This window comes from Boleophthalmus pectinirostris, unplaced genomic scaffold (assembly GCF_026225935.1).
Source record: "Boleophthalmus pectinirostris isolate CB_2022bp ecotype Guang Dong unplaced genomic scaffold, ASM2622593v1 HiC_scaffold_3, whole genome shotgun sequence".
NCBI classification, from domain to species: domain Eukaryota; kingdom Metazoa; phylum Chordata; class Actinopteri; order Gobiiformes; family Gobiidae; genus Boleophthalmus; species Boleophthalmus pectinirostris.
The window spans coordinates 358,963-371,462 of record NW_026571299.1 but is presented as its reverse complement, the minus strand read 5'-3'; the positions used below and the strand labels follow the sequence as shown (position 1 = coordinate 371,462).

At 45.0% G+C, this 12,500-nt stretch overlaps 1 protein-coding gene across 2 annotated transcripts in view; it reads left to right on the top strand.

Moving 5' to 3' along the window:
• The first annotated feature begins 1,588 nt into the window (after positions 1–1,588).
• LOC110174219 (NLR family CARD domain-containing protein 3-like) overlaps positions 1,589–12,500 on the top strand; it is a 26,875-nt gene continuing 15,963 nt past the window's right edge. Inside the window, exons 1-5 of one of the 2 annotated variants that reach the window (XM_055160234.1) lie at positions 1,589–1,767; positions 6,174–6,254; positions 6,919–7,026; positions 8,781–8,885; positions 9,070–9,118. In XM_055160234.1, coding sequence (XP_055016209.1) covers positions 6,181–6,254; positions 6,919–7,026; positions 8,781–8,885; positions 9,070–9,118 — 336 coding nt within the window. In that variant the 5' untranslated portion in view covers positions 1,589–1,767; positions 6,174–6,180. The remainder of the gene's footprint in view (positions 1,768–6,173; positions 6,255–6,918; positions 7,027–8,780; positions 8,886–9,069; positions 9,119–12,500) is intronic. The other variant, XM_055160235.1, reaches the window with a different exon arrangement.

Below are 12,500 nucleotides of genomic sequence, written 5' to 3'. Positions count from 1 at the left end.
GTAAAAATCTTTTTACGTTTCCAAAACTGTTCCAGGATTAATTCAAGTCTTTTTCATTTGTTGTTTGCAGGTTTTGGTTTAATGTTTTTGCAGAATTTAAAAAAAAACTGACATAAATGAACTTGTTTAATTTTGTTTTTGGTTTTTATCTCTGAGTTTTTTTTGTTTTTTGTCTTTCGTTTTGTGTTTTGAGTGAAGCCTGTGAAATATCCTGCCTTTTATTTTCAGTTTTCTGTCACAGGTTCTAGATCTGTCCCCAAACTCACATTTCAAACTGGATCTCGATGCCAAGGAACAGACTCGATACTCGATACTCGATACTTGATACCGATTCTGATCCCATGATAAAAAATAAAAAGGCTCTTTGTTGAAATAATCTCCTGTGGTTTTCTGCGTTAAACGGTGGAACTTCTGTTCAGACTTGAGTCACTACTTTTAAGACTTGAGACTTGACTTGATAACATGGACTAAGACTTGGGACTTGACTTGGACTTGAAGCTCAGTGACTCGGGATTTGAGGCTGTGGCTTGAGAAAACTCGATGCTTCTCCTAAAAAAATGTTTTTATAAAATACTTTTCTCTTTACAGTTGATTAAATCCTGTTTTAGTCCTGGTTTTAGACCTGGATTTGTCCTGTGTTGACGTGGTTTACCTGTGGGGGCGTGGTTTACCTGTGGGGGCGTGGTTTACCTGTGGGGGTGGTTTACCTGTGGGTGGTTTACCTGTGGGTTTACCTGTGGGGACGTGGTTTACCTGTGGGGGTGTGGTTTACCTGTGTTGGCGTGGTTTACCTGGGGACGTGGTTTACCTGTGAGGACGTGGTTTACCTGTGGGGACGTGGTTTACCTGTGGGGGTGTGGTTTACCTGTGGGGACGTGGTTTACCTGTGGGGGTGTGGTTTACCTGTGGGGGTGTGGTTTTACCTGTGGGGACCTGTGGTTTTACCTGTGGGTGGTTTACCTGTGGGGGTGTGGTTTACCTGTGGGACGTGGTTTACCTGTGGGGGTGTGGTTTACCTGTGGGGGTGTGGTTTACCTGTGGGGTGTTTACCTGTGGGGACCTGTGGTGGACGTGGGTTTACCTGTGGGGGTGTGGTTTACCTGTGGGGTGTGGTTTACCTGTGGGACTGTGGTTTACCTGTGGGGACGTGGTTTACCTGTGGGGGTGTGGTTTACCTGTGGGGGTGTGGTTTACCTGTGGGGGTGTGGTTTACCTGTGGGGACGTGGTTTACCTGTGGGTGTGGTTTACCTGTGTTGGTGTGTTTACCTGTGGGGGTGTGGTTTACCTGTGGGGGTGTGGTTTACCTGTGGGGACGTGGTTTACCTGTGTTGGTGTGGTTTACCTGTGGGGGTGGTTTACCTGTGGGGACGTGGTTTACCTGTGTTGGTGTGGTTTACCTGTGGGGGCGTGGTTTACCTGTGGGGGTGTGGTTTACCTGTGGGGGCGTGGTTTACCTGTGGGGGTGTGGTTTACCTGTGGGGTGGGTGGTTTTACCTGTGGGGGTGTGGTTTACCTGTGGGGGTGTGGTTTACCTGTGGGGCGTGGTTCAGAGTCAGGTTTTTCTGGTCAGATTTGGTTAAACTGAACCTCAGGTGAGTCCAAGACGAGTCACAGAACAGACAGAGCAGGGCCTACAGTTGGCGTCACAAATGTTGATGGCGTCAGCTGCAAAAGATCAACGTTTTCTGTCTCTACTTCGGTCCAGCTAAACGTTTTTCAACTTGTGTCTTGGGTCTAAACTCGCCTCTGGCAGCAGCAGATCACAGGTATGTGCCTCAACCGGGAAATCAGAAAGAGTCAAAAGAGTTTTCACCAAAGTTTTACAGCCGCCTCAAAAAAACCTCTGAATCACAGACGAGTGTTAATTATATAAATATTAAATTATTCCAAATGTTCCGTCCGTTTCCTGTCGGAGTTTTTCCCGACGCTTGTGCTGCTTCCACAGGTGGATTTTCAGATTGAACCTTTTGACCAATCAGATTTCAGACGTCATCTGTTGCCGGGCAGAGTCAAAGTAAAAACAGGTCTAAACCAGGTCTAAACCAGATCTAAACCAGGTCTAAACCAGGTCTAAACCAGGTCTAAACCAGGTCTAAACCAGGTCTAAACCAGGTCTAAACCAGGTCTAAACCAGGTCTAAACCAGATCTAAACCAGGTCTAAACCAGGTCTAAACCAGGTCTAAACCAGGACTAAACCAGGTCTAAACCAGGTCTAAACCAGGTCTAAACCAGGTCTAAACCAGGACTAAACCAGGTCTAAAACCAGGTCTAAACCAGATCTAAACCAGGTCTAAACCAGGTCTAAACCAGGTCTAAACCAGATCTAAACCAGGTCTAAACCAGGTCTAAACCAGGACTAAACAGGTCTAAACCAGATCTAAACCAGGTCTAAACCAGTCTAAACAGAAACCAGGTCTAAACCAGGTCTAAACCAGGTAAACCAGGTCTAAACCAGGACTAAACCAGGTCTAAACCAGGTCTAAACCAGGTCTAAACCAGGTCTAAACCAGGACTAAACCAGGTCTAAACCAGGTCTAAACCAGGACTAAACCAGGTTAAACCAGGTCTAAACCAGGTCTAAACCAGGTCTAAACCAGGTCTAAACCAGTAAACTCTAAACCAGGACTAAACCAGGACTAAACCAAATAAACCAGGTCTAAACCAGGTCTAAACCAGGACTAAACCAGGACTAAACCAGGTCTAAAACCAGGTCTAACTAAACCAGGTCTAAACCAGGTCTAAACCAGGTCTAAACCAGGTCTAAACCAGATCTAAACCAGGTCTAAACCAGGACTAACAGGTCTAAACCAGGTCTAAACCAGGTCTAAACCAGTAAACTAAACCAGGTCTAAACCAGGTCTAAACCAGATCTAAACCAGGTCTAAACCAGGTCTAAACCAGGACTAAACCAGGTCTAAACCAGGTCTAAACCAGGTCTAAACCAGGTCTAAACCAGGTCTAAACCAGGTCTAAACCAGGTCTAAACCAGAACTAAACCAGGTCTAAACCAGGTCTAAACCAGGTCTAAACAGGTCTAAACCAGGTCTAAACCAGGTCTAAACCAGATCTAAACCAGTCTAAACCAGGACTAAACCAGGACTAAACCAGGTCTAAACCAGGTCTAAACCAGGTCTAAACCAGGACTAAACCAGGTCTTAAACCAGGTCTAAACCAGGATCTAAACCAGGTCTAAACCAGGTCTAAACCAGGTCTAAACCAGGTCTAAACCAGATCTAAACCAGGTCTAAACCAGGTCTAAACCAGGTCTAAACCCAGATCTAAACCAGGTCTAAACCAGGTCTAAACCAGGTCTAAACCAGGTCTAAACCAGGTCTAAACCAGGTCTAAACCAGGTCTAAACCAGATCTAAACCAGGTCTAAACCAGGTCTAAACCAGGACTAAACCAGGTCTAAACCAGGTCTAAACCAGGTAAACCAGGTAAACCAGGACTAAACCAGGTCTAAACCAGGACTAAACCAGGTCTAAACCAGGTCTAAACCAGGTCTAAACCAGGACTAAACCAGGTCTAAACCAGGTCTAAACCAGATCTAAACCAGGTCTAAACCAGGACTAAACCAGGTCTAAACCAGGTCTAAACCAGGTCTAAACCAGGTCTAAACCAGGTCTAAACCAGGTCTAAACCAGGTCTAAACCAGGTCTAAAACCAGGACTAAACCAGGATCTAAACCAGGTCTAATCTAAACCAGGTCTAAACCAGTCTAAACCAGGTCTAAACCAGGTCTAAACCAGGTCTAAACCAGGTCTAAACCAGGTCTAAACCAGGTCTAAACCAGATCTAAACCAGGTCTAAACCAGGAAACCAGTAAACCAGGTCTAAACCAGGTCTAAACCAGGTCTAAACCAGGTCTAAACCAGATCTAAACCAGGTCTAAACCAGACTAAACCAGGTCTAAACCAGGTCTAAACCAGGTCTAAACCAGGTCTAAACCAGGTCTAAACCAGGACTAAACCAGGACTAAACCAGGTCTAAACCAGGTCTAAACCAGGTCTAAACCAGGTCTAAACCAGGTACTAAACCAGGTCTAAACCAGGTCTAAACCAGGTAAAACCAGGTCTAAACCAGGTCTAAACCAGGTCTAAACCAGGTAAACCAGGTCTAAACCAGGTCTAAACCAGGTCTAAACCAGGACTAAACCAGGTCTAAACCAGATCTAAACCAGTCTAAACCAGGACTAAACCAGGACTAAACCAGGTCTAAACCAGGTCTAAACCAGGACTAAACCAGGACTAAACCAGGACTCTAAACCAGGACTAAACCAGGACTAAACCAGGTCTAAACCAGGTCTAAACCAGATCTAAACCAGGTCTAAACCAGGACTAAACCAGGACTAAACCAGGTCTAAACCAGGTCTAAACCAGATCTAAACCAGGTCTAAACCAGGACTAAACCAGATCTAAACCAGGTCTAAACCAGTCTAAACCAGGTCTAACCAGGTCTAAACCAGGTCTAAACCAGGACTAAACCAGGACTAAACCAGGTCTAAACCAGGTCTAAACCAGGACTAAATCAGGACTTGAGAGAGAGAGAAGCCAGAGTTCTCAAGTCCAAGATTAGTCCTGATTAAGACCTGGTTTAGTCCTGTTTTAGTCCTGGTTTTAGTCCTGGTTTAGTCCTGTTTTAGTCTCGATTTAGTCCTGGTTCAGTCCTGGTTTAGACCTGGTTTAGACCTGGTTTAGTCCGGGTTTAGTCCTGATTTAGACCTGGTTTAGTCCTGGTTCAGTCCTGTTTTAGTCCTGATAGACCTGGTTTAGTCCTGTTTTAGTCCTGGTTTTAGTCCTGGTTTAGTCCTGTTTTAGTCTCGATTTAGTCCTGGTTCAGTCCTGGTTCTGGTTTACATGGAGCTCTGGAGACACCTCACAGGTCTGTGGTCTTTAAGGTCCACAGAGATGTTTGATCAGAGGAGCAGAAGAGAAACGGAGAGAGGTTCAGGTGGAGATCAGACGAAGGTTCAGGTGGAGATCAGACGAAGGTTCAGGTGGAGATCAGACGAAGGTTCAGGTGGAGATCAGACGAAGGTTCAGGTGGAGATCAGATGAAGGTTCAGGTGGAGATCAGACGAAGGTTCAGGTGGAGATCAGACGAAGGTTCAGGTGGAGATCAGACGAAGGTTCAGGTGGAGATCAGACGAAGGTTCAGAGTCAGGTTCAGGTGGAGATCAGACGAAGGTTCAGGTGGAGATCAGGACGAAGGTTCAGGTGGAGATCAGATGAAGGTTCAGGTGGAGATCAGGACGAAGGTTCAGGTGGAGATCAGACGAAGGTTCAGGTGGAGATCAGATGAAGGTTCAGGTGGAGATCAGACGAAGGTTCAGGTGGAGATCAGACGAAGGTTCAGGTGGAGATCAGATGAAGGTTCAGGTGGAGATCAGACGAAGGTTCAGGTGGAGATCAGATGAAGGTTCAGGTGGAGATCAGGTGGAGATCAGACGAAGGTTCAGGTGGAGATCAGACGAAAGGTTCAGGTGGAGATCAGGTTCAGGAGATCAGACGAAGGTTCAGGTGGAGATCAGATGAAGGTTCAGGTGGAGATCAGACGAAGGTTCAGGTGGAGATCAGACGAAGGTTCAGGTGGAGATCAGATGAAGGTTCAGGTGGAGATCAGACGAAGGTTCAGGTGGAGATCAGACGAAGGTTCAGGTGGAGATCAGACGAAGGTTCAGGTGGAGATCAGACAGAAGGTTCAGGTGGAGATCAGACGAAGGTTCAGGTGGAGATCAGACGAAGGTTCAGGTGGAGATCAGATCAGAGAGGTTCAGGTGGAGATCAGACGAAGGTTCAGGTGGAGATCAGGACGAAGGTTCAGGTGGAGATCAGATGAAGGTTCAGGTGGAGATCAGACGAAGGTTCAGGTGGAGATCAGACGAAGGTTCAGGTGGAGATCAGACGAAGGTTCAGGTGGAGATCAGACGAAGGTTCAGGTGGAGATCAGACGAAGGTTCAGGTGGAGATCAGACGAAGGTTCAGGTGGAGAGATCAGGTGAAGGTTCAGGTGGAGATCAGATGAGAGGTTCAGGTGGAGATCAGAGAAGGTTCAGGTGGAGAATCAGACAGAAAGGTTCAGGTGGAGATCAGATGAAGGTTCAGGTGGAGATCAGGAGAGGATGGATGGAGGAGAATCATGTTTTTCTGAGCTGTTCTTTGTGTTTCAGGGGAAACATGGACCCTGAGCTCAGGTCAGACACATTCATGTCCATCCCTGTCAAAAGCATCAAGAAGGATCCTGCCTCCAGGTGAGACCCCAAACAGACCAGACTAAACCAGGACTAAACCAGGACTAAACCAGGACTAAACCAGGACTAAACCTGGACTAAACCTGGACTAAACCAAGATTAAACCAAGACTAAACCAGGACTGAACCAGGACTAAACCAGGACTAAACCAGGACTAAACCAGGACTAAACCTGGACTAAACCAAGATTAAACCAGGACTAAACCAGGACTAAACCTGGACTAAACCAAGATTAAACCAAGACTAAACCAGGACTGAACCAGGACTGAACCTGGACTAAACCAGGACTGAACCAGGACTAAACCAGGACTAAACCAAGATTAAACCAAGACTAAACCAGGACTGAGAATGTTTAACTACAACAAAAGAGTGAAAGAGTCCAGTCCAGGATCGTGGCTCAGATCTGGTCCTGATCTTTGGTTTAACCCAGACTCTGTTTAATCTGTATTTAGTCGTTTTGTTTTTTTTTTTTTGTTGTTTTTTTATCTGCGGAGACAAAATGTCACATTTCTTCTCCGTCGTTTGGACTGAAGAAAATGATTCAGATGTGGAGCTCTTGTGTTAGTCGTGTGTTTGTTTGGAGGATAAGTCTCTTTTTTGAGGGGGTCCTCAAGTCTCAGTAGAACCTTTGACCTTTGACCTCATGTTGACCTCTGTTTCCACAGTGAGTCCCAGACTCCAGAAGGTCCTGGTTCCAGTCCGGCCCTGGGCAGTGAATGGTCCATGGGTCTCAGAGAAAAATTCAAAGAGGATCCTCCAGTGACCGACCTGAGGTGAGTCCAGACCTCAGACATTTCCCTTTGTTTGTTCTCGTCTTTTACGCACAAACGGCAAATTCACCTCTGGAAACGAATCTTTGTAAAAACTCTGGTTTGGGGTTTGTGTGTAAATGAGATGAACGGAGATTTAGGAACTGACGCCAAAAGTGCGACCGGTGTTTCCCTTTTGCTCTGATGATGATGATGATGATGATGATGATCGTCCATGATCAATGAGCTCGGAGGTCAGCAGTTTTAGTTTTTATTAGAGCCCGACCGATATGGATTTTGTTGTTGCCGATATAATCGCTGATATATTTAGTGATGTAAAAATTCACTGTAAATCTTGAATTATTTAAAAAAAACTTAGGTTTGTCTCTGGTGGATTTTAAACTGGGTTTATTTAGGAAACATTTATTGTTCTTCTGACTCTTTACATCATATTTACAGACAGTTGGACTAATGACATTTTTGCATCACATTCTAGACACTAGTGATGTTTATTCCAGTTCTTTTTAGAGAACCGGGCTCACTAAAAGCTGCTGGTTCTTTTGGCTCCCAAGTGACTCTTCAGGACTTGAGTTTGGAAGCAGGACTTCCTTCTCCTGAGCCCAGGACTTATCCAGGTTTATTTATTTTATGCTGAATATATTTATCCTACGTCCACACAAATTTCTCAAAGTTTGGTTTTGAGCCGCTGCCGCTGTCAAACTCCCACGAGTCTGAACGCGACGTGAAGAGAAAAAAAGTGAGAGAAAAGAGAAAAACACGGCTCCCAATAAGGATCAGGCTCCCGTCGTTCTCTTCAAAGAGCCGGATCTAAGAGCCGCTTCGTTCACGACCGACTCATCACGAGTAAATAAACAATCACTATTAGTCTTTAGCCGTAAATGCTGCGCCGCGATAATTAATGATATATGTGTAAATGTGGATCATTCACACGTCTGTTCACACTCATTTACATCAATGCAGCTGCAGAAACAAATATACAAACAATATAATCACTTTACAACAGATCAATAGAAAACAGACTGTTTATGTGAGACACAACAGATCATCACTAACCTATAAACAAATGATCAAAGTATCTTCAAAGTCGACATATTTCAACACTCAGACTCACACAGGCTCCTCCCACATCACAAGTCTGAACTAATAAATGTCCTTTTAATCCAGACTCAAACCGATTGTTCATAAAAAGAAAATAATGTCAGTGTTGCACATGGATCTGTGTGTGTGAGTGTAAACAAACACACGTGACTCTGTGGTGTGTTCAGGGACAGTACGACACACACAGACAAATGACTCCACAGATAAATACTGATGTGGAGTCACATATTTGGACATTTATCTGTCTGTAAATTGGATTAAATGAACAGAATGTAGAGAGTCTAAGATTTATAACGACGTATCACATGCCCACGGGAAATATCGGCCCTTATCAGCAAGCATATCGGCCGATAATATCGGTCGGGCTCTAATGTGGAGACGTGTCTCTAAATCAGGACATGATCAAACTTAGTCTCTGTTCAGCTGCAGGTTTAAAGCTCAATTTGGATTTTTTTAGTGAAATGTGTTTTTTTTCGAGGTTGTTCTCAGTTCCAGTTAAATGCTCCTTGTGTGTGAATCTCCAGTGTGAACTTTAAACGGTACAAAAGTGTCTCACATGAACAGAACCCAAACCCTGAACCTGGACGCAGCATCGACCTGGAGATTTGAAAGTTTCTGTGGAACCGGAGCCAGAACATGAACAGATGATTTGTTTTCAGGAGCCAGAGTCCAGAAGGTCCTGGTTCCAGTCCGGCCCTGGGCAGTGAATGGTCCATGGGTCTCAGAGAAAAATTCAAAGAGGATCCTCCAGTGACCGACCTGAGGTGAGTCCAGACCTCAGACATTTCCCTTTGTTTGTTCTCGTCTTTTACGCACAAACGGCAAATTCACCTCTGGAAAACGGAGGGAGGGGAATATTCATTTCTCTCGTGTCACATGACAGTAACGGTCTTATAAGGTGAATAAAATCTGGAGTCTGGATTTTGACTGAGTTCTTTTGGTTCACAGTTGGAAGGATCTGGAGAGTCCCAAATCTGAACTGGACGGCATCTTTCAGGTTCGTGCTGGGATAAGGTTGGGGCTGGGGGGGTCCACTGCTCTGACCAATCACAGGACACAGAACGGAGTCGAGCTGAGCTGAGTTCCAGCTCAGATGCAAAGTGCATTTATTTCACAATCAAAAAAAAAAAAAAAAAAAAAAAAAAAAGCAAAAGAGACAAAGTTAAAAACAAGCGCCGTGGTGACCTGCTCCTCGCGACACACCTGAGGCCGGCTCCTTTTAACAGGGTGAGCTCGCCTCAGACTACAGCTGAGTACAGGACGCTTCACTGTCTCAAAGTGAACTGTATCAAAAACTACAAACGCACAACAAATACAAATGCCACAACACATTAAAATGCCACAACACATTAAAAAGCCACAACAGAAGTGACCCCAGGACCCCTTGGACCGATCAAGCGGCAAGTGAAGAAGAAGAACTACAACGTGAAAAGTAAAGGAACGAAGAATGTGTTGTGGCTTTTTAATGTGTTGTGGCTTTTTAATGTGTTGTTGTTTTTGTGTTTGTGGTTTTTAATGTGTTGTGTTGTGTTTGTGGCTTTTGTTGTTTTTTTGTGTTTGTGTTGTGGCTTTTTTTTGTTTGTTGTGTTTTGTATTTGTTGCGGCGTTTGCATTAAAATAGAGTCCCGCGGTCATTTCCGTTGTGGCTTTCTTGTTTGTTGTGGCTTTTTTTGTGTGTTGTGGCTTTTTTTGGTGTGTTGTGGCTTTTTGTTGTGAGCATTTGTATTTGTTGCGGCGTTTGCGTTTGTTGTGACCCTCTCAGCTTCCGTAAAAAACAGAGCTCAAATCTTCAATTAAATCTAAGTACAAAAGTAGATCTCTTTATTAATTTATCAGTGTTTTATTCCTCGTGTAAAAACATGATACTTACATTATTCTATAGTTTAATTGATCCCTGTCAGACTCTAATTCAGTCTGGGCTGCACTTTCTCTGCTCCTCTGAACCAAATCTTATTGGTGCAAAAACGTTTTGTTCGAACACAAACATCAAGAATCTCAGACTTCAGGTCATTGTGCAGTTCACACTGAGAAGGATCCTCTAAAAAAGTGACCATCAAACCTCCATGTTTGTTTTCCCAGTGGGATGAGTCTTTTGACAAAGTCTTTTGAACCATTTCACTTTGTAAAGACCACTTCAGTCTTCACCTTTATCCATTCATTCAGTTGGGGTGAAAGGTTTATGTGTTAATGTTCTTCTGTTGTGTCTGGTCCTTTTGTTATGTAAATGTCAGTATTTTAGTCCATATCGGACTGGTTGTTGCGCCCTCCCCGGACGCACGGGGATTTAAGGGGAGAAGGACGCACGCGCGGGCGCGCGCACATGTGTGACGTCACACGCCGACTTGGACACATGCCAGGAGCTGTCAGGACCTCGTGAGCTCGAAATTTTGGAATATATCGCTGCATTTTTTGGGATTATTGCTTTTTCCAATCGGTGCTGGATCTCGTCTCGCCACGGGAGCTGCTGGACTGTGGGACAAAACCGGAGCGCGGGTGGCGTGAGTAGAACCGCAGGCTTCATCAACTCACGTTGCTTCTGCCGCGCAGCGGGGGGGAAAAACTTTGGGAACTTTTGGGGGAAAGTTGCTCGGGACTGTTGTGGTGAAGGGTGGTGGGCATTTATCGGACTGTTTCTTTATTGTTTTGTTGCACTGGAGTTTGGGTTTTGTGTTTGAGTTTTGGGGACTGGGGCGCTCGAGCGCGGGGTGGTGGTATCGTGTGTTGTGTGGCCGTATTTGTGTGTCCGGTGTTCCGGATTGTCTGGTGATCAGTTTAACTGGTAAAGGCGGAGCCACATCTGGAAGCATGGGGGGCGTGTCCTCTCGCTTCATTCACTCCCATAGAGACACAAAACTGTCGGAGTTGTATTGTCGCGTTAAACCTTCTTTATCGTGGCGTATTATTTCCCCATAGGAAAATAATCCTAATGTATCCCGCACATGTTTCCATCAAGACCTGGGGTTTGAAATAACAAACTTTGCTCTTTACTGCAGCGCATGAACGCGCTCAACCACTTGATCTGGTCGCTGCTCCAGACGCTCCTATAACAGCTGCCATACCGCTATGTCGTGTAACAAATAAACATGGTCAAGCACAAAATGCTGCCCGTGTCCTCACTGTCATGAATGTAGTGTTTGTGTTATTTTTTTATTTTTGTGTATTGGCTTATATAATGTGCCTAATTCACACATTTTGCAACCAAAATAGGGACTGACTCATTGGATCATTTTGACACAATCACCCAGAGTGAAATATTACACTACATCTCGCTGTGAACACAACAGGTAGACTACATCTCCTGCTTCCAGATCCAGATGTGATGGGCGTGTCCACTCAGCTGTAGATGCGGTGGGCGTGTCCACTCAGCTGTAGATGCGGTGGGCGTGTCCACTCAGCTGTAGATGTGGTGGGCGTGTCCACTCAGCTGTAGATGCTTGGTGTCCACTCAGATGTGCGGTGGGCGTGTCCACTCAGATGTAGATGCGGTGGGCGTGTCCACTCAGATATAGTTTTGGGCGTGTCCACTCAGCTTGACAGCTGTGATGCGGTGGGCGTGTCCACTCAGCTGTAGATTTGTGTAATGCGTGGCGTGTCCATCAGCTGTATGCCGTGTCAATTGCTCCCAATCCTTTTAGTCAGGTACAAAGAAATAACTATCATACAGGCAAAGTCTTTTACACGTTCAGTATTGTCATCCCAATGCACTGTTTGTGTAATTGGCTGGTCTAGAATAAATTAAAAAATGTGACTGCGTTTGCCTATTATTATGCTTCGTGATACAGAATATACATTCATCTGACCAGAAACAGACAAGAATGTTTTAGTATCAAGATCACTGAAAAACACTACACAATGAACATATAAACTTCAGTGACGACAAAAAAGCCTCCAGTCCAAAAGGCTGTATGCAGCCGCAGCGCAGCAACAACCAGATCAAGTGCTTAAGGCACGTGCACGCACATCTGCAGCCGAGTGGACACGCCCACCACATCTGGATCTGGAAGCAGGCGATGTAGTCTACCTGTAGTCTACAGCAGATGTTTTAATCTGGTTTGATCCTAGTTTAGACCCATATTAAGGCAGCAAATTGTGTGAAATGTCACATTGCATATATGTACAGATAATATAGGCCGATCTCCACACACGCAGACCCCTGAGAGTAACAGGACTGGCAACAGTTTATCTTTGAGTATTTTTATCGGCAGGTTTGCGACTTGAAAGAGAAAACAAGAACCATAATATTAGTTGTTGACATGAAGCGTCTACAGCAGCAGCGACAACCAGATCAAGTGGTTAAGGTGCACGCACATCTACAGCTGAGTGGACACGCCCACCGCATCTACAGCTGAGTGGACACGCCCACCCATCACAATCTGGAT